We start from the raw sequence: 27,495 nt of genomic DNA on the forward strand, positions 1-27,495 counted from the left end.
TATTTGTGACAGGAACATGGAGCATCTTTATTCTCCACCGTTTCTTCTAGGAGATTTTTTGTAACATGCCATCAGGAAATGACACTTGAGCCTTGCCCTTGCCGTGCTGGAGAAGGCAGCTTCTCTGCAGGTGTCCTTTTGGGGCTGGAATAAACGTGGAAGTGCTGAGCTCCTTTTTCTCCTTTCCAGTTCAGTTTAAGCTTTATCTTTGGGTACAGGTTTAGCTGAAGAAATGATTTCATGGATGCTATTAAAACACAGTCCTTACTTTAGCTTGGGTGATGTTGCATGGCCTAACTAACAGCTACCTGAGGTGGCTCCTTTCATAGCTTTGTCCAGCCCCAGGGACTCAATTTATGATGAAACATTTGTTCATGTTTTTGACAAATAACCATTCGTTCACCATGATCCAGGCCCACTGAGATACAGTATGAAGCAAAGGAACTATGGTTGCTGTCTCTGCAGAGATTAAGTAGCCTAATGCAGAGGCTGAATCGTGCCCACACATGGGTTTTATTTCTCCCAACTGAAATTTTCTTTTAAATTTGAATTAGTTAAAAGTTGGAAGATTTCACATAATAATCTGAACTTACAGCCTCTCTTGAAAAACTAAAGGCTGTGTCCTCACTGGTCCTGCATTCCTGCCATGCCTGGTACTTTTACTGTCAGCATCTTTGCCATAGACATCTTTACCACAAGCATTTTTGCCACATAACTAGTTGGCCTTAAGGCAATTTTGCTGTAAAAGATAAAATAACTGGTGGACAGTTCGGTTTCAACTGGTTGACAGCTTGGTTTCAACTCTCCACTGACACGGTACTACCATTTTTAATATTACATAAATCTGAAAGAGGCCAATGGCCAAAAAGGCACCGAGTCGAGCCCACATGTCCCATAGAACTTTGGAACATCTGTCAAGGGACATGTAACAATATGTACCAAGAACAAACAACAGTGCAGGGGCTTCCACACCGTAATACAAAGCTCAGTTATAAATATGCATCCCAGTATGTGGAAACTGATTCCTCTCTTAATGAAGAAGAAATTTTAGCGAAAAAGAAAAGTGGAATGCCAAATGAGGAGCTGAACCAACAAGCAAAAATATGTATACTACTACAAATGAAAGACTTTGAAGACAAGTGCTTAGGTACAGCCCACTAAATAAAATCATTTGTTTGCACAGTACTGCCATGAATCTACACACATTTCAAATGTTTTAAAATATTTTGTAGTTCATAATAAAGTCTTTCTACTTTTGTTATTCATTTTTCATGTTTTTTTATTTTTGTTAATGTCCCTCTTTTATTTATTGCTGTTTCATCTTTTACAGCAAAATTGCTTTACAGCCAATCAGTTATGCGGCAAAAATGCCTATGGCAAAGACGCTTACAGTTAAAGTACTGAGAGCCCACCCCTGCATGGGCGCAATGGCTGAAGCCAGGCGGAGACTGAGCTCTTTAGACAGGCTTGTGCTCTGCTTCACCACAGTCTCCACCACTCCTTATTACCTTCTGCCCTGCCTGCTTCACACGTTCCTGTTACCATTCTGCCCTGGGAGGCATGTGGAATTGTGACCCTTGTTTTATAGATTCTATGCTTGGTCTTTCAGATGATTTCTTCTGTGGCCTGAGTCATTTGGTTAAATCAAAACCTAGTTAAGTTAGTAACTATTTTTATCAAACTCATCAGTTTCACTTATTTTTATTTCTTGCTGAATGTTAACAATCTAAAACGTGAGACTGCTTAAAGGCTTACATGAAAAATAAACAGAAAAATAACGTGTCAAATGCATAGAGTTTGCCATGCTGTGCTTTTCGCAAAGTCCAAGGGCCCAGATTATGAGGAAAAGCAGTGTATTGCTTTGGGAAGTAAGTGATGGGTGAGTTTGGAAGAACTTAGTAGAATGATATTGCATAATTCTTTAATTTCCCTAATTCTTTTTTAAAAATTCTTTTCAAACCCCTAGATTTTCAGGGGAAAATACTATGCTAAAATGACATTGAAATAAGATAGTACTTTTGGATGAAATTAGCAATTTAGAGATTAAAGCAAATGATCAGAAACAGATAATCAACTCAAATATGCTGAAGTTAAAAGGATAACTTATACATTTCTTTTGGAATTTTAGGTAGATTCCAGCAATGTAAATTCCTAGAAGATCAAAAAAGACTAAATGAAGATCTTCTACATAAAGCATGTTATCAGCATAAAGGCAAGGGAAGTAAGGGAGAGAATGATTAAGAATGGAAATATTGATAGAAGTATAATAAAGTCAGAGAAAGAAAAAAAGAGCAGGAAAAGGAGTAATCAGAACTTGGGAGGAGAAGTGCTGATCTGTGCACCCCTGTTGGCCACCGTCATGGCAGCCAGGAGGCTCAGTCGCTGCCCCTTCCTTCTCGTCCCACAGGATGTGGTGGTGGTCGGAGAGGAAAACTTCACCACCCCCTGCTACATCCAGCTGGACGCAGAGGCCTGCCACCTCCTCTCCGAGAACCTTGGCACCTACTCCCTGGTCGGGCAGTCCACCACCAAAGCAGCCACCAAGCGCCTGATGCTGGCCATCTTCGGGCCGCTCTGCTGCTCCTCTCTGGAGTACAGCCTCCGGGTCTACTGTCTGGATGACACTCAGGATGCCCTGAAGGTAAGTGACTCCAGCCTGACCCGCCCACCTCACACCTAGAGACGACGTGCGTTATGTATGCGCACCCGTGTGCGTGAACACAAGTGTCTGGCCCCAGAACATGGCACTTACAAAAACAAATTAGACATTTCTTGAAGCCACGCTGATAAAGAAGCTGTTTCCATTACGCTGATTCCTCCCGAGGGCTTCTTTTGTTTATTACCCTCCTTGATTTCTTTTAATGAAAAATTTAGAAGTGGAAGAATTTGGCAATGAGACCTGTGGATGGTAAATAATCTGCTTCCTTGTGTGTCTCAGCTGTGTTCTTCCTATAAAAGGAACTGGCATAATTGCTCACACTCTATGTTCCTCTTGTGTGCAACTTCCTTATGTGCTCTCCCATTCTTTCTATGAGGACCGTGAGGAAGAGGGTTAGCATTTGACAACAGGCTGCTGCTTTACAGAATAAAGAGGCTTAATTCTCGGTGCCATTATTGCCATTCATCTTCTCCCATTTGAAGCTTTAAAGGATATAGTAAGTGCCTCTGAAGAAGTTATGATCTGGAAAGAGGAATAAAAGAAGTATGCAAAGGATTACGAAGCAAGTCAGAGTGTGACACATGCCGTAGATGAATGCAGAGCTCTGTGGGAATTCAGGAGAAGGAGGCATCATATTATTTTGAGAACATCTGAAAAGGAGCTAACATTTGAGATTGACCTTAAAGGAAGGCAGGGTTTGGCCAACAGTAATGGGGAAAAAAATACAGGATTTCTGGGTGAAGGGAACAGCATGAAGAAGCACAAAGGGAACAGTAAATACAGATTCTATGCGGCATGTTATTTCCAGAAAGCCTAGAATGATCGATAGGAGGTTTTTTGGGATGGACCCTGACAACCAGAGAGACGAGTGGAGATTCAGTTTCTTGAGTTAATGGAGAATCACTAGAGAGATGTAACTAGAAGATAGACATGACTGGAAATACATGTTAGAAATACTAGTCTGCTGTCAATGAAAAGATAGAATCGAGTCAGGAAAAGCATGGTAGAGCTGGAGTGAAGACAGAGGAGTTAGAGGAAGGGAATAGGTACGAAAGCCCTATTAAGTAACTCTTGCAGGCCCTGGTGACTAACCCTGAATGGGTGGAGCAGAAGATCAAGTCTGCCTGTAAGTAACAGTAGCAAACTCAGGGGCAGGTAGCTCTGGACTGTGGATATGGTGACTTTGCCTTTGGAATATTGAATTAGAGGTATGGATTAGACATCAGGACAAAGGTGCCCCATGGACAGTTAGAAATATAGGGGTGGCTCTTTGAACAGAGAGCAGTTCCTGAGACAGAGACTCAGGAACCAACTATATAATATTGATATTTGTCCTCCATGGTGATTGAGGAGAATATCAAGGGAGAGTAGAGGGAGAAAATAATAATAAAGCTAATAAACATCACCGAGAATTTCTTATGTGCCGGGCAAGATCCTAAGTATCTTTTCTTAACTCATTGAATCTTTACGACAACCTGTAGGACACCATTATCCCTATTTTACAGATGTGCAGGGCACAGAAAGGTTAAGTAAGTTGCCCTAGGCCACACAGCTGCTGAGTGGAGAAAGCAGGCTTCATTCCCCGGGCAGCTGGCTGCAGTCTGGACTCTGCTCCTAAAGTGGGCTGCTCGGAGAGCCACACCCTAGAGCACAGGGACCAGGGGAGCCCTGCCATTGCAAGGGAGGAGGAGGGCAGCCAGCAAAAGACCTACAGAAAGCGGAGTACCCGGAGGAGGAAGGGGAGAAGTAGGAGAAGGATGCATCTAGGAAGCCAAGAGAAGAATTTTTTTTTTTTTTTTCTGAAATTCAGGGTATTTCCTTCTGGAGTTTCCATCCAGAGAATAGTTCCGGGTCATGAAAACTGAGTGTTGTAGGTTGTGTCCATGGGGGAGATGAGACATATTCGGTCCCTGGGTATATTTTTGATGGTTGAGCCTGTAGGAGTTTCTGATGTTAAATAAATGATGCGAACACACAGCTCTAGTGTAAAGCTTAAGGTTATGTCTTTTGTATTCCTTGCAAATGCGATACTGTTAAGGCACTGTCTGGATAGAAATCATCGTAGGCTTAAATCCTTCTTAGGAAAAGCTGTATTTGTAGGCGAGCCATGGGGTCTGATTAAGGCAAATCTTCTTAATAATTCAAAGAGAAATCATTGCAAAAAGCATCTGTGGAAGATCTACATCATATTTGAAATATCTGAAACACATTTTATATTCACACAAATAGTTCTTATACTCAGTCGCTCTCGACCATTCTTCTCAAAAGACGTACAATCCATGCAAAAAAAGTAATATTTCATAAAATAATTTTGATTATGTTAATTAGTGAAAAGAGATGAGAAAGACTGACAAACAGGTTTGAGAAGTAAGAACAACCCAAGAGCAGTTTATATCATGGTCAGTGCTTTCCAAATAGACATATATAAATTCTCAGCATCTGGGGATCCAGTACTTAGTCTGAAAGAAAGATGAATAATGGATAAGGCTTTCTTGTACCTCATGATCGTTTAATAATGCAGAAGTACCAAAATCCTAGTTATAGGTAAACCAACATACCGAAGAGACAGCTCAGTCCAGCCAAAACTGCCTCATGCCCATGCTTGAATGGGAACTTTGGGGCCGATTAACTGAGAAAGGCCCTTTATTACCTAAATTCTGCCCTCTTGGCACCTCGCCTGCTAATGCTCCCGCCAGCCTCTCTCCCATCGCCCTGCTCCTCTAATTTACCCATAAATACTGTCTTTTGCATCTCTTCTCCAAATACCTCCTCCTTCAGGCCCACCGCACTCCTCACTTATGCTCGTCCTAAATCCTAAATAATAATTCTCTATCCAGCGCATGTAGGAGTCAGTTGGGAAGCTTTAAAAAGAGACTTGTTGGAGGGTCCCAACCCAAAGGTTCTGATCTGATCGATGTAGGTATTGGGTTTGGTTTTTTGTTTGTTTGAGCACTGCCTGGGTTATTCTACTGTGCAACCAAGGTTAACATCTATTACACTAAACAATTTCAGGGGTCTTTTGGGAACTTTAATCCTACTTAGGACACACTTTCCTGTATCCTCAAATCATTTTCTCACCAATTCCTTCACCTGCTCACATTAACTGCAGCTGGATCTCCCAACTAACACGTATCACTTACAGTCCCTGCAGTGAGGACCATACCCCAACCACAAGTCCAAGAGGAAAAGTTCCAATACGTCTCATATCCCTGACCACTTCTGGGGCGTCGCTCTACTTCTGGGCTGGCCTTTTGGTTTGTTTTCCTTTATTCTGTTACTCTGTGTTCCATTACCCACTTCAGTTCCTCAGCACAGAGTCCCCTTAGTTCAAATCTTCACCCTAGCGGTACCTGCCTCGTCTTCTTTCTTGCCCCTCCTTTTATTCCCCTCATCCTCTCAAATTCAAAGTCACCTCTTATTCACAGTTCCTTTGCCCAAATAGTAACCTTTACATCATTCTTCATTATCTACCCACTAGTGTAGATGTACTGCATCCTCAGTAGGAACTGCACCAAGATCTCCACCAGCCAAGGTCTCTACCTGTGAAAGCATCTGACCTTCCATCTCTCTCCCACAAGGTGCACGAAAGCTGCTCTTTGTTTTGAAGGAAAACCTCCGTCAACTGTCCCTGGTCTCCTGGTCCACAAACCTTCATCTGCTCTTACCCGTATCTACAGGGAACTCACTTCCACTCAGAAATCTCTTGCCATCTAAAGCTGCTGCAGGCTTTTCTAATTTCCATCGCTACATATGACCTCCACTGAACAAGCCCTCTGTGTCTACTTGCGGCCTGTTGAGCTTCTCTAAAAAAAATCACAAATTCCTGATGGAGTCCATTATACTGTCAAGACATCTGCCCTAAGCTGTGGGTCTCCTGCTTCTCCACAGTCCTTTTATGTATTTCTCCTTGACTCATGAGATTTCACACAGCACTTCTTCCGAGCCTCTCCCACTCTTCCCGAATCCCTGACGGTACCGCAGCCCCTTCATGTGTTGCAATGATCTAGCACCTGTGGTACCACTCAAGGGACACTCCCTCAGCTGCTGTCCTTTACCTTTCAAACCTTTTATTTCGGCCTCTTCTCACCTAGTCTGGGCTCTGATGAAAAGGAGCTCGACTTCCTTATTTGGGCTTTAATCTAACTCCTCCACCACCTGTGTCTCCAGCTAGCAAGTGATGCCTGCAAGTGGGCCTTCCCAGACTTGACGTTTTCTTAGAGTTACTACTGCGGACTGGGGATTCTTTCTGAATTGCAGAAACCCTCACAGAAGGTTGGACGAGGGCAGAGAGGGAAGCTCAGTGCAGCACTCATTCTCGGGGGTCAGAACTACACAGTCTGGAGAGCTATTAGAAAGAAGACTGGCCCCGTGTCTGGATCTGAACATATTGATAATATTAATTCCCACTTATTATCATATTGTCCATGTGGATGGGGAAAAAAAAGATACCACATCAGTCAGTCTCAGCAACCCTGATGCATTCTTTCATCTTCCCACCCACCTCTTTGAGTTTGGTAGCTTTTGTAACAATTTCCCTGAGTTTTGTTAAACCTGGAAGCAAAAGTGGTCATCTGAAACTTAAAAGCTGTATTTAGCAACGTGGAAGCATTAGTGCTGAATTAGAATGCTGGCAGTGACTGCTGGAGTAAAAGTCAAGGCTGCCAGGAGACAGTGGAATTCTTTTACATACCTTTCAGGTGTTTTTTGTTTGTTTTGTTTGTTTGTTTCCATGCATGTGCTAGAAGGACCAGTGAGAGCAGTGAGTGAGTTGAGTTCATGTAAGGGGATAAAGGTGCTATGAATTGTGAGAATACCTTAGAATCAGTTCCATTCTCAAATAAAGAGGTCACATCTATTGAAAGGATTGAGTTGGGTAGGTCACAGCTTTTCTCGTTACCTCCTCTTCAGGTGATTAAAGTAGTATTGTTTTTTTCCTTTCACTGTTTGCAAAGACTTAAATCCTAATATAAATAGACCAGAAATTAATAGAGAGCAAGGTTATATTTGGGGTAAGTTTAAAAACACTTCAGGGAGAAATATACATCAGCATTGATGTAAGTAATTTCTGTCCCACTATGTTAGGGGTACAATTATAAGATTCTCCTTTCCTAATAAAGGGTTTTATACTAAACTCTGAACCTAAAAGAGGAGTTATTTGCATAAAATATGAGTAGTCTCATATCATAACATTCAACGTTGTTAATTGAAATTCTGACAAATGTATATGTGATACAAACCAAATGACGTGTACTAGCTTTCTTTATGTAGTCATTTGGCATGGGAGAGAGTCGTCTTTGGATTACTTCATTTTTCACATACCCGAATCTAGGCTGTAACATAGTAACTCTGTGAAAAATCATTATTATGAGAAAAGATGAGAGAAAAATGAAAGAGACACTGAAAATGAAAATAGGAATCCTGGTTGAGAATTGCATGATACTCAGTTTCTTGGGCCACAGTCGTAGATAGTCATAGGTAGCCCATTACAAGTTCTATCTCATCCTGAAACCTGGTGCTTCTTCACCCGTGTCCTTCCGATATCTCCTCCATGGCCAGCTGTGACCCTGCTGAACCAAGAACACCTCACGCCTGCCTCTTCTGGGCCAACAAAGGCTGGCCCTCCATTGGATTGGCCCCATGAACCATATCTTTTCTTTCACTTCCCTCAAAGCACCTCAAAACTAGCATAACCTATGTTTCATATTCTCAGGATCCTGGTCTCTGGAATTATATGAATATATTCATACATGTAACACATGCATTAGATAGCAGCAACAACAAATGTGTTAAAGGTGACAAGCGTGTTTTCCCTGCTCAGTGTATGGAAGCAAGTGTGGTGTCAAAGGAAAGCCTGAGTCCAGCTGGCCGACTTGGTTGCTTCTGCCGCTCATCAGCTCTGTGGCCCTGGTCATTGAACTTGACCTCTTAGGGACTTCATTGGGTCTGAATCAGGGACCCTTAAAAGATTGAAAGAGAGTAAAGTTATTAAACTTCCTGGCATAAAACAGTCACTAGATAATGTTAATTGTGCCTAGGTGGGCATTTAGATTATAATGGCCTTTTGAAGATAAGGGCTCAGTGAAGATATTAACTCTAATTGTGATCTAATTGTGGGGTGAGTGTCAGGTTCGGTAGCAGGCTGGTTGGTCAGCTGTTTAGGGACAGGGTTATTTTTGGTGCCTCTAAATTTACTCCATCTTTATCATCTTCTCATGAGACTTGGCTCTGGCCCCATCATATATTTTCAAAATGATCTGCAGTGCTGAATTTATGTTTTGAGAGAGAGGGGGGAAAGAGAGAAGAGGAGATAGAAGTTTTGGTAGATGAAGTAATGAGTCCCCAAAGATACCTGCACACAAATGTTACCTCACATGGCAAAGGAGACTACAAACATGAGAGTATAGACCTTGAGATGGAGAGATTATCCTGGATGGTCAGAATGGGTCTGATCTCATTACTTTGTGCTTAAAAATGGGGAACCTTTCCCAGCTATGGTCAGAGGGAAATATGACCATGAAAGAAGGATCAGAGATGTGCCATTGCTGGCTCTGAAGAGGGAGGAAGGGGACCACAAGCCAAGGAATGTCGGCGGCTCTGGAAGTTGGAAAAGACAAAAAAGCGGATTCTTCCCTAGAGCCTCCAGAAAGGAAGGCAGCCTTACTACCACTTGATTTTAGCCCAGTGGGACCTGCGTCAGACTTTTGGCCCACAGAACTGTCAGGAAACAAATGTGTGTTATTTAAGTCACTTAAGCTTATGGTAATTTCTTACTGCAGAAACAGGACACTAATATAGAAGTTAAAAAATAAATGTTCAAGGGTGAAAAGGAATACAAGAGTGACTCCAGAAGTTCTAGAACAATCTAAAAAGTCTTATTCCTAATACTCAGATGTGTGAGACCATCTTTTCCTTAGAAGTAAGCCCAGAGGTGGACAAGCCACACGGCGACTTCCCTGGGTGCTGCCCTTCGGCATTTTGCTTCAAAGGTGTCACAAACTGACCTGACTGGGCAGCTGGGAGTGGCAGCTCAGACCAAGCATCCGTGGTGACAGCAGCTGTGGGAACAGCAGGCAGAGCCCTAGAAATAAGGTGGCTTGACAGGAAATGTTTGCACATGGTCACCCGAGTCCAACTTTGTTATTATTAGGGACAAAGTACAGGAGGCAAACTCAGGGGGAGAGCGGAGCACCCCAGCATGAGCCCGGAAAGAGAAAGTGTGGCGAGGCTGGGCGCCTGTGACGATGACCCAAGCAGGTGGGAGAGGCCGGCTGACGGTCAGATGTTGCCACAGCTGGCCGTGCAGCCCCAGGGAGCTGAGCTTGGTGTCGCTGGGAGCTGGCACGGGGCAGGAGAGACGGTGGCCCTGCCTCTTTGGCCTCTGCTTTGGAAGAGGACGGCCCACTGCTGTGATAGCGACAGCAGAGATAAGATAGCCTCTGGCAAAGAGAGACATTCCTCATCCCCAGATGACAGGGGCAGGTTCCAACACAGGTTTAAAGAGTGAACAGGAGCAAAGGAGGTTCCATAAACTCTGATGGGAGGAGATGTGATTTTTATTTTTAAAACAGGCAGCACAGCCCTTGAGGGTTGGTCTTTTGAGGTCTGACCTGTGTGGCATGTTGAGCGTCTGGCGGTGTGTTCTTTGTGCCTGGAGAGCCCTGAGTCCGTAATGGCAGAAGCTTGGTGGAGGTGGGTGCGAGTCTCCAAGCGCACGACTTGGCCTTCAGTGCTTGGTCCAGGGCCCGCCCTGCGTGAGCGTGGAGTGAGGGTTCCTCCCCCTGGAGCCGCAGGGCCAAACCAAAGCGAACACCCCTGGCGTGCAAGGCTGGCTGCTGCTCCATTCACTGCCCTTGGTGATCTTGCCCTGTGGAAATCTTAGCGCGTCCCCAGGAGAGCTGCGTCTACCTGCCCAGGCTCCAGGCGCTGCCCCCAGGCTCCCCGGCAGCGGTGAGCAGCCGATCCAGGGCTCTGGGCTTCTGTCCAGAGGAAAGAAGGCGAGGACAGGTCCCATCCAGACAACACCGAGAAAGGAGTGAGAGAAAACGGAGCAAAGCCCTGGCTTCACCGCCCCCACCCTTCTCTTCCAGAAGCGATTTGAATGTGTCATACGGGATTTAAGTTTCATTATTTGTGTCTTCCTTTCTGTAGCCGGTAAGAGTCGTTGGAGGGAAAAAGAGACGAGAGGGAGAAGCTAAAGGCTGGAGAACCCACAAATTGGATTGTATTCCTGAGAAACCAGATGTTAAAAAAAGTGCCTTCGGGCTTCCCTGGTTGAGAGTCTGCCTGCCGATGCGGGGGACATGGGTTCGTGCCCAGATCCGGGAGGATCCCACATGCCGCGGAGCGGCTGGGCCCGTGAGCCATGGCCGCTGAGCCTGCGCGTCCGGAGCCTGTGCTCCGCAATGGGAGAGGCCACAACAGTGAGAGGCCCGCGTACCGCAAAAAAAAAAAAAAAAAAAGTGCCTTCAAAGAAGGCACAGTTGGGAGCAGCGGTGCGAGAGAGGAGGCGCGTCCTCGAGCAGGGCCAGGGGCGTCCGAGCGCAGGGCGAGGGGGACGGCGGACGAGGGTGAGCACGGAGTGCAGAGGCAAAGCCAGGGCCCGGTGCCTCACGCAGGTCCTGGGACACAGTCAGTGCTTTGCACACAGACGGAGACTCGTCACGTTCCCGAACATGAGCTTCAGGCATCTCAGCGTAGGCAGCCCCGCCACCGGGGGCACTCGTGTGCGCTAGCTGTGCGGCTGACACCTGCCCGAGCTGGGAAGGGCCCGGAGGAGGAAGAACACGGGCGGGCGGCAGCGGAGGCAGGCGTGGTCTGGCCCGGCAGCAACGCGGAGTGAAGAGCCGTGGGCTTAGGGGGCCGGAGGGTAGGAGTCGCAGGGCTCCTCCCGCGCGCCGTAATGAGGGCGCGGCGCCCGGGGTGGGAGGGGGGGCGCTGAGTAGGGGCCAGAGATGCTCCCTTTGTACGCGCAGGCCTTTAAAACAGCTTGCGTTAGCCAGGGCTAATGGCTTGGCATGGATAATGTCTTGGCTTAATTGGTTATTGTGAATGCTCCTTGTTTCTCCTGTGGAGTCCCTCGTCCCTGCCTTTCGAACAGTCCCTCACAGGCTCCTTGAATCCATACAGCCCGTGCTCAGGGCCACCGGGGAGCCTGCGTTCTCCAAGCAGCCACCACACTGGGAAGCGGCCGCCCCACGGGGTTGCCCAGATCCCGGCGGGCTCCGGCTCTGACGCACAGGCCTGCTCCCTGCGGCATGGGGTTCACGTGTGTGTTCCCATGGAAGGATGGGCTGGAGACGTTTCTGTTGATAACTGACCCCTGCAAGAGTCTTTCAAGGTTACGCTGGAGGGGTGGAGATAGAACTGACAAAGGCAGGCAGAAAGGGACCCCTTCTATAGAAGCAGAGCCCGAGCAAGGCACCGAGGCAGGGGTGCTTCCGGCAGGGAGGACAGCCTTTGCAGAGGAAGGCGACATGTCTATTTCTGAGAACAAAGAGCCTAGACGATCCTAATTCCTGTTACGGCATTTCTTTCCAAGGTCACGATATTTTTCTTAAGTCTTCCTAACTCTTTTGACCTTAAATATATCTTGTTCCTTTCCTCTCATAAGGTGTGTGAAATATCCCAACGTTGGGACGCAAAAGCAGCTTAGAGCTGGGCACACTACCTTGGGGTTACGTGTTTATATGTCGGTCTCCCCACAGCTGAGGTTTGTGAGTGTGGTTTGAGGCTGGGACGGAGGCTGACTTGTGTGTGCGTCCCAGAACCCGACGTGGTTCCTGGCAGGTGTGTTGAATGCTCCCAGGAAGATTAAGGAGAGGAAAGCATGTGACTCTAAAGCTGTATTTTGTTGATTCACACGTCTGTTATTTGTATGTTCTCTGTATCATGTATAATAACCAAAATGATGTCATGCAGAAGGAATTCAGAGAATCAAGCTTTTTAAAATGTTACATTAATTTTAAGTGGGATCAGCTATAAAATACCTGAAATTATGATACTTAAACCATAACAGTTTGGAACAAAACCCCGAGGAGCCTATCAAGTGGGCTTGCCTCTTCTGTTTTCTGACGTAAAATTTATACGTGGGATTTGCTGTATGTGGCAGGTCGTCTCCCTCTCGTGTGGCTCTAGGTGATTTTAGTTTCCAAGGAGTTGTTTTAGTTTTTGATCGTAATATCTTTAATTCACACTTCAGTGTTTTTAATTTGTGCTTTGGTTATTGTCTTCTCCTTTATTTTGTTGTGTTCCCTTGAAGTTGAACATCCTGGGTGCGATGATACCAGTTGCTACTTTTCAGAAAAAAAAGGTTAAATTTAAGTGTGGTAAGGATTCTTCTTACTGAATCATTTACTCCTGGCTGATTTCTCCCAAAGTACTAGTGGAGGGACAGCTGCCCCAGCCAGCAGTCTCCAAAATGGACTTCACAACCCCCAGGCCAATGAGATTTGGGGGGTAAAAATAGACACTATTAAAGACTTCTGTGTCTGTTCATCTTGGCACATACTTTTAACCTTAGGTGTATTTTATAACATTAACATATTGATGTGTTAATGTAGGTATATAACTTATAAAGAAACAAACAAAATGCAGGCTTGATTTCTTTTTGATTGATGGCAGGTGCAGTCAAATATGTTTATAGAGACCTTGCTCCAAGCATGGTGAGCGGTTCATCTCTCACCAGGGTTCCTGTCCATCTGAACGGGACAGAGAAGTCAGGTTCCTCCCAGCTGTTTGCAGCACCTTTGTGTCGCTCCTGGTTAGCGGAGAGATGGAGAAATTAAGAATATGGAGAGAGTGTGTGTTCTCCAGCACCATGTTCTTTAAAATGGCACTTTACTTGGTCCCTTCTCTCAAAAAAAGGCTTGAGCCAGCCCAGTCTCTTTCCTCACTGGGAGAACCCTTTACCATGACTTTCGGGGTCAATGCCGAAGAAGCCAAGGACTGAGCCTTATTCTTGGGCTGCCTCCTACGCAGACTTTGCACTCACAATGTGGTACTGTATTAGATTTGTTGACCTCAAGGTCATGGCCAATAGGCAGTTTAGGTTTTTTTCAGTGGTCATCCCTGCCAAGAAAACTGATCGTGTCCTCCATCTCCCCTGGCGATCTGTGTTGATTGTAGGAATGGGGTGTGGATTATACATTGTTGGGTACAGTTACCTCCCGGAATACAATGCGTCTTCTTTTAGACATCCCAGGGAGATAATTTGGACATAATGAAGATCTATAGTAATCAGATAATTACTATCGATTGCTCTTTGGATGTCTTGATGAGGTAATTAGGGTGTACTGGAGAGAAGCTAGAACTGATTGATTGGCATGACTGTAATCTCAAAGATTTCTAATTATGTTTCTTTTCTTCTAATGGCTTATAAACAAACATCATTTTAGCTTTAGAATTTGTCAGGTGCCAGGTTCACCGGGAACATCAGCTTTCTCTATTATGCTAACTAGACCCTGAACATGATCAACATAAGCTCATTACGCCTTCCTGCTGAAGCAGAAGAAACTGCAATTAACCCTCGCTTTTCTTATCCGTCTTTATTCCCGCACGGCCAGATTCTCCTCGAGGACTGGAGTGTGAAGTGTTGCGGGAGGGTGTTTCATGAGGAGCGTGTACGGCTCTGTGCTGGGTACGTCTAGAGGCCTATGGGGACTCATGGAGGCTGCTGAGCCAGGGCACAGCAGAGCCAGGGCACAGTGACACAGCGTCTGTGTCGGGGTGGCCGAGTGCTGTCTCCTGTCACAGGTAACAGCCGCTCATCAGCCAGCAAGGTTGAATATTCTCAACGTCAGTGCTCTCAAGCAGCTGGACCACTCCCATCTCTCTGTCAATGTGCTATTGCCTCATCTCTTCCATCACACACTAACTAGAGGAGTCCCCGCCTGAGACCACATTCCACATCACCCTCATATTCCCTACACCTTATAGGACCTTTCGGCAGCTTGCATCGTGCAGAATAGTGGCCCGACTCAAAGATGGAGGGTGCTAAGAACCGGTAAAGGAGCAGTTTGAAATGAGCTGTTTCCATCTAATCAGTGATGTTGGTAAGCTCTGCACTTACTGGACCACAGTTCTGCACTGTGACCATCTATCTGTGCGGGAGTAGGTTCCCTATACACACCTGTGGGATGGCCTGAGTGATCACCTGTGTTATTGAACCCCATGCTTCCGACTGAAATCTCACCAAAGAAGAAAATCGTATTTTGTTTTTATATTGTTATAAAATCCGTTATTTTCCTGAACCCATTTGGGAAAAAAGGTCACAGATGTCTGCGTATTCTTATCACTGAAACCTTTACAGCACGAGAGGGATAAACTGCACCAGGACGGTTCAGACAGCAGAGGAGACTCGGGATGTTGGTTCATTGAGAACTTATGGTTTGCTGATGTTTGGATAATTGCAGCTGTAGCTGGAAATGCTTCATTAACTCCCATTAGCTAGCTTGAGGAGTGGAAGTAGATACAGAATTTATCTTCGTGTTATATCTTTATAGCATAAGTAAAGTTACATAGCAAATTTAATCAGCCATGGTTCTTGAAAAATGAGGTGGTTTTTTAAAAAATTGAATCTGAGTGACTATTGAGATCAATAGTTGGTGCTGAAAAATCCTCCTAATCTGTATCAGTGTACTTTCCTCTGTTAGAATATTTAATGAGCATATTTTTATTTTTTAATAATTGAGAATTGTGCAGTGGATCATTTTAAGCACAGATTTTATTTCTGTAGTAAAGAAACTGAAAACAAATAGAAAAAGTGCCCAAAAGACATTCCAGATTTTTATTTGTTAGCTGGTATTTCCAATCTAAGAGCTGGTTTGTTTTCTAGTTGTTTGCCCCTTTCCCTAAAAGTTCATTGAAAATCTACTTACGTATCTGTTTATCTACGTTTCTACCGATTTTTTCTTTTGGGGGGGATTCTCCCCATTTTGGGTTCTGATTGTCGTTGCCCCGTATTTGATTAAATACCCCACTTGTTCGTCAGGAAGTGTAGACTGTACTGAATGTACCGCACAACAGTGTCGTGTGGCTTGCTGACCCAGTCCACGGCCAGTAGGGCCCAGTCACGTGCAGACTGGCGGGGGCCTCAGTTGGAGGGTCTCGGGGCTGCAGGATGGAGGTCACGTGCTGCACAGTTAGGTTTTGGGGCTGGGGGCAGAGTGAGGAAGCATACTATGGAAGTGATGCCAGTCATTCATATTTGCTTTTGGTTTGGGACATGTCATCGCAGGAAGTCTTGCAGCTCGAGAGACAGATGGGAGGACAGCTCCTAGAAGAACCTAAGGCTCTTCACTTCAAAGGCAGCACCCACAACCTGCGCCTGTCCATTCATGATGTCGCCCATTCCCTCTGGAAGAGCAAATTGCTGGCCAAATATCAGGTAAGGTTCCCAAGCTGTGAACCAAAGGCTTGGAGACACCTGCAAGGGGACTAGAATGATTTAGACAGAAAACACTCCCTTCCTTGAAAGTAATCCTATCTCAGTACTCGTTTGTCCAAAATAGTTGGGGGGTGTTTAGGAGTTTTTGAAAAATACTCTAGACATACGGAGGAAATGCTTTTTTCTGAATTCTCTTTCAGATAACTTTACTATCAATGTTTTAGTAAATAAGATTTCCAAGTCCATCATGTCTATGCATTCTCAGAGTAATGTTAACATTGAATTGGTAAAAACCAGCCTCAGATGCATTCATAGGAGAAAGGGAACATTGTTATCCCACATGACACAAATTAGGCTTCAGCCTGGCTAGGAGAGTGCCTTTACATTGAAAACTTAGGAGGAAGCTCAGCTTGGAAGCTGGGATAGCAAGTGAAAATAAAACCTGGTCAGGATTTTATTAAAGAACAGCATAAAAATACTGGTCCCAAGTCCCACTGTATGTAGCTGTGTGTGGGAAAAACAAGACTCCCCCGAGGTGTTCACCTCATCCTCCATCAGCCAGCCCACGCTCTCAGGAGACTGTGTGATGGGATCCCAGCCTCAGACCCATCCTAGGAGTCGTCGACACCCTCAGGATCAGCAGTGAATCCTTGTCTACACACGTGCAAATCCAATCCCACACCCTGCACTGTAGCTGCACTGGTTGTGATTTCCTGATGTAGTAAGTCATGAACATACTAGAAGGGATGAAGGGAAGAGTTTCAGCTGTATTCTTACTCTCAGATGTCTGGTACTTACACAGAAATTGTGGGAAACAAACCCACTGGTGTGCTTACAGTCTCAAGCTGTGATGGGGGTACACGCTCAGCGCTTGATTGAAAGATCGGCTTTAACTTTCTCATTAAACCTCCTCCCTTGCTTTCTTCTTTCTCTGATTTTGCAACTGCCATAAAAGTCCACAGATCTTCCCCTTTTATGAACAATTCTTTTTGTGCAACCATAATGGAAAGTTGTTTTTATAATAATGATAACCTGATGTTAGTTTAAGCTAAGCCTGGCTGAGTTCTCACCATCTGCCAGACTCTCGTGTACTTTGATTAACCTCATTTAACCCCCTCCATTCAGGTACTCTGTTGCTTAGGTACAGTCTTTCACAGATGAAGAAACTGAGGAAAGGTTAAGTAACTTGCCCCAAATCACCAAGTAAGCAAGGGGAAGGCATCCTATTTGTACTGGATTTGGCTCCAGAGCCTATGTTCTTAACCAACATGGTCTACCATTTTGTATCAATCCTTCTTCTTCCTTTATTGAAAAAAAGATTCTTGGGCTCTGTGAGGTGATCTAGACTCATAGACAATTGTGTCTGTTAGAGGCTTGGTGCCTTTTAGGCCAAGAACTTTTCTCTGGCAGCTAATCAAGCCTCCGGTTTCCAACCTGTAGTGAGTTTTGACTTTCCCCATCCTGTGCAGAGGGAGGGCGTAGGCATGAAAGGGAACTGGGTCAGTGCGTCATCCTTTAGACTTTGCTTTTCTCCAGGGTACCATGGCAGGGGTTCCTTTTAATGGGCAATGACTGGAGTGTGTAGGTTTTATTTGGGCAATTGTCTAAACCTTAAAAAAGATCATTTATGATGTTTTCTTTGTTTTTTGGGGGGTTTTTGGGGACCCATCGTGAGGATTAAATAAGGTAATTAACATGCGCGGTACTGAGATGAGTACTCTGCAGCGCGCTGATAGCTTCCTTGAGCGTTAGTCCCTCATGTGTGGCTCACCCTTTTATATGCTTCAGGAAATTCCTTTCTACCACATCTGGAGTGGGTCTCAGAGAAACCTCCACTGCACGTTCACCCTGGAAAGATTTAGCCTGAACACAGTGGAGCTGGTCTGCAAACTCTGTGTGCGGCAGGTAGAGGGAGAAGGGCAGATCTTCCAGCTAAACTGCACCGTGTCCGAGGTAAGAGGCGCTCATTGGTCTCAGACCAGAGGAGGGACCGACCTCCGGGAGGGCCAGTGGGGTATAAAGTATCTCAGTGTGGGAAGTCCTGAAAAGCTCTCTGGAGGGCCTGCTGGTTCACAGAATGGTATTTTTAATGAACACAGGGAGCTAAAATCATATGAAAGTGTAATAGAGGATCCCTTGCAAAAAACAGGACTTTTACGTTTCGTGACATGAACTTAAGGATCTTGTCCTAACTTTTTACACAGATCTGAACTTCGAGTATAAGGTTCAATTTAAGTATCGCACACAGAGAGGAACTTTCCCAAAGCATCCCTGCTGTCCCCTGTTCCTTGTATCCTCCGCCTCTCCTCCTGTTCTGGTTCCTTCCTCGGAACTCACCTGCTTTGCCTGACCGTGCACTCCCTGCCCCCTCCTTTTGCCTCCTTTCCTTTTATCTCCATGTCCAAAGGAGAAGTCTCTTGGTCTCGGTGCTCTCTTATACATCATCCTCCACATAGAAGAGATGCCCTTCTCCCCGAGGTAGGAGAGACAGTCCAGAAATAGAAGTAAAATCAACGCATTTCCCCACTGGCGCCCATCACGCTGCCTTTCCTCGCTGTGACCCTCACTTCCTTCAGGTGGGACAAAAGGAAAAGGACAGGGTGAGAGGAAGGGGGCAGCACCGTCTGGGGCCTGTGGAGCTGAGCTTGGCGTTGCTTTTTGAGCCCCAGCACAGAATTGTCATATTTTAGAAGTACGGCCAGTATATGATTTAAAAGACTCCTTCTTCCTCGCTGTCTGTCTCATGCACAGCAACGCATGAAACGGCACCCTGTTCGGCGTGTCTCGCTCCACATGTATTTAAAGACAGTCTTCCTTAGCAAACCGAGGCGGGGAGCACGTCAGCCTTGACGCTGCCACCTCCTCCTTTCCCACAGCCTGGCGAGCGGCGGTCATCGTTTCCTCCCTCCGTTTCATGAGACTTTTGCCTCATAAACAACTTTAGTCACAGGCCCCGGTGACATTCATAAGGCATGATCTTGGTGTCAGGGCGCCATGGCAACCGCCGGGCCTTTCTGTGCGCGGGGCCCATCTACCGGGCCCGCAGCACCACCCCTGCTGGCTCGGGAGGGTGTTTTCACTTTCCAGGCCCAGCAGGTCTGCAAAGCTCAATACCCACCCAGCTCCAGCCACAACAAAGGCTGCGGAATTTTGGAGGGGGCGGCGAGGAGGTCTGCTCCTTTGATGCTTGCTTTCCGTTCAGCATGAGCGATGTGATGAAAAGGCAGACGAGCTGTGGCCGCGAATGAAAGCGCGCTGGTCAGGGCTGACCCCCCCCCCCCCGCCAGGCCAGCCAACCCCTCACCGAAGAGATAGTGTCGCGTCATAGTGTGATCAGTTTAAGGACTTTCTTTCCTGTGCCAACACAGGGGAAAGATGATTTCTTTTGCAACCTGGTGGCAGTCAGCACAGGGAGGCCGACCCTTTCGTCTCCTCAGAGGCCTGTGACAGACAAGCACACTTAGCAGGAGGAGGGGGGAGGCAGAAATGACCCGCGTCAGATGACTTTGGGGATTAGGGGCCACTCTGCTGCTTTTCCTTCTGGGTCACCGAGTCCCACCGTTGCTGTTAGCATTTGAATGCGGTGCATGTGGCCCGCAGAGCCGGGAGAGTTGGGCTGGTACTGATGTCGGGAGCCAGGCTGTGTGCTGGTGAACAATTGGCTCTGGAGAGCCCCGAGACCTGGAGTCTCATCAAAAGCTCGAGGAGGGGTTCCCTGTGGCTACAAGCCACAACCAACCAGAGAAAAGGCTCCACTGGTGGTGCCTGTCTTCTGGACAGGGCTCCTCCCTAGGGTCATGTGGCAGGCTGGCAGGTGGCCCGGGGTTGCAGTTCCAACGTCCCATCTCCCGAAAATGAGCTGACTTGCCAGGAATGCGCTGCTGCCCTCCCCCTGCCACCCACTGCTCAAGGCGTCACCAGCGCTCCTTTCTAAAGCTCCTCGGCCCTTGGCCTCTACAGTCAGGCACAGGGCCTGCTGCCCCCCCAGGGAGACCAGGCTGTGCTTGACACAGACCGGGGTGATGTCAAGAGCTGGACGATCGTTCCTCTCTAGGGGCCTTGGCCACAGATTCCTTACCTAGAGATAAAGCCTTTAGTCTCACAGAGATGAAGTTTAAGAATGAAAATGCCTAGAAGAGTTAAAAGTATGAGGATAAATGATGATAAAAGGTTTTTCCTTAGAGGGACAGGGGAGGTAATAAAGGAGAAGCTGCCCATCACCAGCAAGAGGAAAAAAAAGTAGAGGAGAGAGAGAAGCTTCAGTCTCGTTAGGACTTTTAGTTTTAGCTACAGTATAGACAAAGACGTTATAACCCTGTTAACTACTGACACACAGCACTTTCGTGCACACAAAGAACAATATTAAAGATGTACAAAGCCTCACTCTGCTATAGCCATCCTATCTATTCACCTCCTCTGTTTTCTATAACCTGTTCAAAAAGAAGGACCCTTGGGAAAATCTAGTTTTTCTAAGTGACTTCAGGAAGAGTCAGAATACAGGAAAGGAAAGTCGTTTCTCCCGTGGAGTGTTGAAAACGTGTGCCACAGCAGCTGTTTGGTTAATGGTGAAAAATCATGTTTAACCAAGGGAAGCATAACATCAAAGACAGGTGGTACCAATATCATAAACAAACAATTATTATAGTAAGTGTTCTGTGAGAGCATACCTGGAAGTAAAAGAAGAACTAACAGCAACAGAAATTACTAGATGAAATTTGAATGTAAATGTATATATGTATTTTTCTTTTACCTCCAAGGCTGCTGTCAGCCATCTGATAAGAGAGACGAGGGCTTGTTTCATGCACAAGGAAATAAACAGGCACAGTAGCCAAGGCTGGAGACTCAGGGTTTGAAGGCCCACATAAAGTGCTGACAGTTCTTTATTCACCAAGAGAAGGGGGACAACGTGGATGTGTGAGCAGACCTTCCTGAGAGTCGTGCCTGCCTCACCTTCAGGACTGAACAGTGAGGAGAGCCTTACCTTTAGCCACGTTTAGTTGGAATGTGGCAGCACTGTTCTGCGAGGTGGGCTTCTGTTAGGAACTGGCTTCATCCTCTTGCTCTACCAGAAAACATACCTTCCTCTCTTCAACAAATACGAATTGAGTAGCTTCCACGTTCAGGGCACTGCCCTGAGGGTCAAAGAAGTTCTGAGGATGACAAAAATACTCTCATCTCCAAGAACTTTGGGAAATCAGAGGAATTCGTCCGTAAGTACAACCAGCGTGCATAGAGCAGATGTAGGAGGAGGACAGGGGCTGTGGGAAGTGCTGTAGGAGGGCTCCAGGCGGAGGGCTTTGGGCGGCTTTGCTCAGGGAACATGCTTTTCAGCCCACGTTTTGAGGTGTTTGCCTGACAGAGGTTGAGGGAAAGGGCAGAAGAACTCTCGAAGGTACATCCTTAAGAAAGGTGCTAGGAACAGTGAATGGTCCAGTCATGCCAGTGCAACCTGAGAAAGACAGGAGCCAGGCTGCCAGGTGGAGGGAACACAGGGGCCCCTCGTCCGCGGCAGGCCTGGCTCTGCAGGTTACAGGCATCCCAGGCTTCAGGCCGGCCCTGCAGATAACCTCATGGCCTGATAAGGAGTTGGGAATCCATGTGGTAGGAGAGCCATTTAACACTTACCAAGAGAAGGCAGGAGAAACGTCAGCGCTGGGCTTTAGGAAGATGAGTCTGGCATAAGGGATAGACCACAGGGAAGCAGCAGGGAGCTGGTGAGGCCACGAGGCAGCGCTACACCAAGCAGAACCCCCCCAACTCCCCGTGCAGACTCAGCCTCCACCGCAGGCCAGGGATGGACAGGCTGGGTTTCCTTCCAGGCCCCATTGTTATGGTCCAGACGAGAAGCAAGCAGGACTTGCAAGCGGGCCGGAGCGCTAAGCTGTGGAATGAGGGGTGATTTCTCCACGCCTCTGCCCGCCCCCGCTCCCAATTTTATACCTGAGAGAAGCGCTGGCCACTTGGGTGCAGACGTTCCCAACGTAAATCTGTTGAAAAGCACGGACATGTGCCTTCGGTCCTCTCTTCTGGTTTAAGCCCTATGCCCTTGAGGTCAGGAGCCCTCTGTCCTCGTGGTCCCTCGGAAAGAGCTCTGTGCCCAGTGCAGGGAAAGCTCTTTGGGATTCAGGGACTCCAACGTATCTCATACCAGTCTTCTCAGTCCTGCTATGTGCTGGAGTTGTTAACATAAAGGAGCCACTGGAATCCTCCGAGGCTCAGTTTGCCAAGCTTTGGGTTCTGAGGCCAGATATTGTGATCACAGCCAACACCACTTGATGGTCTATGGCAAAAAAATTTGTTTTGCTCTAACGTGCCCTCCAGAGCCCCCGGACGGACCCTGTGCCGTGTGATCGCACAAGCCTCGCAGTGGGCCTGGGCTGCTGATCCTGGAACGCAGACAGTGGCCCCCAGGTGTAGGAACAGCAGGGTCTGGGAGGCTCTGGAGGGCGGGGGCACTGACGTCTGAGCGGAGCCCTCCACCAGACCCCGAGACTTCCTGATGGCTGGACCCGCGTGTGGCTGTTTTATCCTCCAGCAACTAATTATGTTCACCACGGAGTTACCTGCTCTGAAAAAGAGAGAGATGACATTTAAAGTAGATTAAGTGGATTTTCTTTTATTGCTTTAATAGTCCCCAGGCAACATTTGCTTTTGCTTTTCCAACCAGCAGAAGTGATCAGAAAATGATTAGAGTTTCTCCTGCAGATGAATTTCAGGTTTTGCAATCGTGCTGTTTTATGAGCTGAAACTATCTCAAGAGCCAATCTGTGGTTTTCTCTACTAAAATTAGATTTAAAAACAAGGGTGCACAGCAATTGGAGGATTCTGTTAGCAGCTTGCCCTAAAGCCAGGTACTGTGTTCGCCATTTTCTTTTAAATAATTAGTCTTAATTCGATGTCATTTAGAGGAGAGCTGTGTTCCATTTCATTCAACAAAAGCAGGCCCCGAGCCATCTTCTGCAGAGGTTAGAGGGAGAATTTACTGAAGCGTTTGCCCAGGGCTTCCCCTCAGGGTCAGACAGTCTCTAGAATCTCAGATCTAGATCAGTTCATTCTCAAAGAGCTGCCCTTTTGAACATTTCTCCCCCGCCCCCAAACCTAAACCTTTAGCAGTATTGATATTCCCTTGCTCATCCTGGAGAATCCCATTAGAAAAGCTGTAATTGAATTACACCCGAGCTTTCCAGCTAGCCCAGTCCTTACAGAAGACCCGTACATCCAAGGCTATGCAAAAATCAGCTCAGAATGTACCTCTTCCTCTCAGCCAGGTTACAGAGAATCACAGCCGTCAGCCAGAAAGAAGCCATTCTCACTAAGGAGAATACAATAACATTCATTCTCTTCTTACCATTCAAAGCAAGGCATTATGTTGATTGGCTCAATAAGGATTGCTTTTGTCTTCAGAAATAATGCTGTGTTGTTCCCGTGCCTGAACTACAGGAACCTACTGGCATCGATTTGCCTCTGCTGGATCCAGCGAGCACCGTCACCACCATGACGGGACCCAGTGCTTTCAGCATCCCTCCCCCTATCCGGCAGAAGCTCTGTAGCAGCCTGGATGCCCCACAGACGAGGGGTCATGACTGGAGGATGCTGGCCCATAAGCTAAACCTGGACAGGTGGGTATGGCCAGGCTTCAGAAGTAGTTCCTGTTAGACCATCGGGCTCCAGGACTGATACAGCTGACTAAGGGCAACGTTCATTTTTTCTCTCCATCTGTACATTTACTTACTTTTCATTATGACAACATGTATTAAGCTCCTACCTTGTATCTTGCACCATGGTCTTGCAAACACGTTGTTGAGAGACATCCTGGGCTTACCTGACATTTGTAAATATCAGGTTTTGTGATCCACTTCGCAAAGCTGACAGGCTAAGTCCCCCTAAATGATATATCCATTCGCTAATTTGTTCCTCGCCTCCTGCTGAGCAGGACCTAATGCTGGATGGGTAATGAACATGCTAAACACAGCGCCGCCAGGAAGTTATGAAGAGACCTCCGGAGCCTCTTCTTTGTAGAACGTTGCCGTCACGACCAAGCAAAAGGCGTGGCATAACCTGTCAAAGATGATCAGAGCCTGGGCTGGAAAGAAAACATAAGTCTCTCGGTTTCCTGTTTAGGATGTGACCCACAGACATCTTGTCTCTTAAATTATCTTACTCAGAGTTGAGGTTAAAGTTAAGGCATCACGTCTCCTGTCTGGGGCTGACCTAATTAAGTATGGGCTAGTTGTTCAGAACGGCTCACTGCAAGCCACAGTTTCCCAAGTGGGTCCAGTTATACTTACAGAAATGCAGTAACGAAAAGGTTTAGTAAAAACTGAAAGGAAAAGAGATCCGTACATCACACCATTCAGCACCTTTTCCCATTACCAATTACAGGTACTTGAATTACTTTGCCACCAAATCAAGTCCAACTGGCGTCATCCTGGATCTCTGGGAGGCACAGAACTTCCCAGATGGAAACCTGAGCGTGCTGGCAGCTGTCTTGGAGGAGATGGGAAGACATGAAACAGTAGTGTCGTTAGCAGCAGAAGGGCAGTATTGACCCAGGCTGGGGCTGAGAGTGAAGCAGGAGAGTCACAGGGAGTCTGTGGACGTCCAGGGGCTCAGAGCTGAGGAGGAAACCCAGTCTAGACCAGTGAGCTCCACAGGCAAGATTGCAGCGAGAGAGAGAAGGAAAACAGACACAACTACCAATATACATGCCCACTCTACTCGGACATCGTCACAGGAGTTAAGAACAATTGTACAAATGTGTATCTTGAATTTAGAAATCAACCTAATTTTCCTCTTAGTTGGGCTGTATGCTGTGTGGTACAGGATCTTACAGTTTCCTAGGAAACGCTTTTTATTGCTATCCAGATCTATGGATAAACTTTCTTAACAAACCCAGTTTCTACAAACGTTGTTTACATCCAATTGGACAGGGATGCAGACACTGTCCATGGCTCGTTCTATTTTTGTTTAAATCATTTGAAGTTGAAGCTGTGGACGGTTTGCTGTGTCTCTTTCAGATTAGTAATTCACAGACTTTTCCTACAAATCATGTGCATCAAGTGTCTCAGAGATAATCCTCCCATCAGTGTTCTGTTTCTAGAACTTGTAGAACCAGTGTTACTGTTTGTATCGGGGAAGTGGAGAACCTAAGTATAAAGGAGAGAGAGCTAAGACTTCCTTATTCCTTGAGGGTACCCACCTCACGCCCTTGGGGAATAAAGCTATAGCGTGGCAGGGAAGACAGGGATTCATGTTCAGCCACACAAACAAGCATTTTTTCCACAACATGTGTGTTTGTAATATGCAACTTGAAGTGGTTTTTTTTTTAAAAGAAAGGTATTATTATTATCATCATCATTATTATTGATGAGTATTTACAAGTATTCTAGTAAAAGGATTTTCTTTTAACTTGTTTTTGTTAGCAGTACTGTTAGTATTTAGGTATTGACCTGACCCGGGCACCTTCTCATAACAAGGTGGGCATGGTCACCAGTTTAATTAAACAGGCATTGCTTCCCTGACCTTTTGTCTTTCTCCCATCATTCTGCCTGGAAAGGAGGTAAATGCTCACTGGCCTTGTCAGTCTGGTCTCTGAGCTTGCTCAGGCAGGGGCTCTGTCCTCTGAGTCTCGTCACGAGAAGCGTTCAAGTGTTCTGATTCAGGCTTTACTCAGCATTGTGGTCACACAGCCCCACACGCCTCTCGTGGGTCCTCTGTCTACCTTGGAGGCAGTGTGGCTGAAGGAACAGCCTCTGAGCTGGAAACCGGTTCTCATTGTGGGTTTGTCATTGTCTGGCTGTGCTACCTTGGGAGAGTCATTTACCCTCACTGGACCTCAGCTTCCTCACCTGTAAACTGAAGGGATGGGATTAGATCAGCTCAAGGTTCTAAAATGCTTGACTTCCACTGTGATGCTCCCAGTCTCCGCCATCAGTATGAAGACCACAATGGACGCTGACCTGGATCATTTAAAGATTCAACTAGCCTTTCGCCCAGGCTACATTATGCCTTTCAAATAGTTCCCACTTGGAAGATAATTATTCTAACCTGTAACATATTTGTCATGCTTTCCAGTCTTGTCTTTGTGTCATTGCATCACGCTGTTCACCCAGAGATGGCATCCCTTTATTATCACTTTCTTTCCTCTCTTGGGACCAGTTGCCTTCCTGACTAGTTGCAAATTATGTTCTATTATTGTCCTGGTCAAAATTTTTTTAATTAAAAAAATTTTTAACTGAAAAATAGTCAACAGAGTACTTTGTGTAAACTATGATATTTCCTGAGGACCATCACAGGCTCTTTGTTTTAACACAGGGACTCAATTCATTCAGCAGGTGTGGAATAAAGAGTCAACAGCCCAGGAGCCAAACCAAGATTGAACAAGCAGCACCCGTGCGTATGAATCAGAACTTTCAAAACATGGCTGTGGTTAACTTTTGGGCTGGAGGTATCCAAGTTGCTGACTGGATTTGAATTAGAAATAATTTTATACCCTTTTCCCCTTCTTTCCACATATATTTCCTCTCCTGACTATTTTGGTAACTTTTTGATATTCCCAGGTTCCTCCATCCTCATCATCGAGAAACTGCTGATACCTTGTAGGGAGCCTTTTCTTTCCTGCCTTTTATTTCTTATCTTTTGTTTTAGAGGCATATTCCATAATCTCTCTCAGCCCACGCCCCTGTACCATATATAAGAATATGTTACACTTATTGTGAAAGGGAAGGATTGCACTAACAAGTTCAGTGGATAATGCTTATACCAATGCATCTTTGACCAAAAGATAGTAAAATTCTACATTAAAAAAAATTTAATACATAATTTTTAAAAAGGAGGAGGAGGAAAGAGCTGTTGTCCATTGCTGCATCTTAAAAGAACTTCTCAAGGTTACTCACCATTACTGGTTTGGGGGGCTGTCATCTGTGGAAGTCAAGAATTAGAAATCTGATACCTAAGGAGAAATAGAAAGGAGTAACTATGTAGTATTCAGATAAATCAATTCCAAAACTGACTAAAAAAAGTCATCAACACAGAACTACAGAACACAGCAGGAACTGTATTTTTGAGGCTCCCCCATTGGGGGGGCTTTGGGGTTCACTTCGGATGCTTCGTGGTTTTCGGTTAACGGGCAGAGCGGTTGATTCCCTATAAGTGAGGTATTCATCTGTCATCAGGTGAAGGGCAACTTCCATATGTACAGCACAGCATTTACATTTATGTCAAATGATTTTCCCTGCGAATTCTGATTTCCTTCCTTGGAGGGAGTGAAGTAATCGCTGTTAGACTGCTCTCAAACTCGGAAGACCCAGACTCAGCAGTTCAGCACGTAGGGAGCCGCCTTCTCAGCCATCCTGTGACACGTCCTGCCTGTCATTCCTAGGGCTTCTATGTAGGTTGTGAGCAAAGACCAGTTTACTTCATCCGGAAGGAAAACAAATCGATCACTTGTGCA

The 27,495-nt window shown here is 46.1% G+C and overlaps 1 protein-coding gene across 1 annotated transcript in view; it reads left to right on the forward strand.

The window, feature by feature from the left end:
• Positions 1–27,020, forward strand: part of UNC5C (unc-5 netrin receptor C) — a gene marked incomplete at its 5' end in the record, with an annotated part of 161,727 nt that extends 134,707 nt beyond the window's left edge. Inside the window, 5 exons of the mRNA XM_079919847.1 lie at positions 2,408–2,641; positions 15,894–16,043; positions 17,832–17,996; positions 23,484–23,662; positions 24,426–27,020. Coding sequence (XP_079775973.1) covers positions 2,408–2,641; positions 15,894–16,043; positions 17,832–17,996; positions 23,484–23,662; positions 24,426–24,591 — 894 coding nt within the window. The 3' untranslated portion in view covers positions 24,592–27,020. The remainder of the gene's footprint in view (positions 1–2,407; positions 2,642–15,893; positions 16,044–17,831; positions 17,997–23,483; positions 23,663–24,425) is intronic.
• Positions 27,021–27,495: the final 475 nt, after the last annotated feature.

This window comes from Stenella coeruleoalba, assembly GCF_951394435.1.
Source record: "Stenella coeruleoalba genome assembly, chromosome: 4".
Lineage (NCBI taxonomy): Eukaryota > Metazoa > Chordata > Mammalia > Artiodactyla > Delphinidae > Stenella > Stenella coeruleoalba.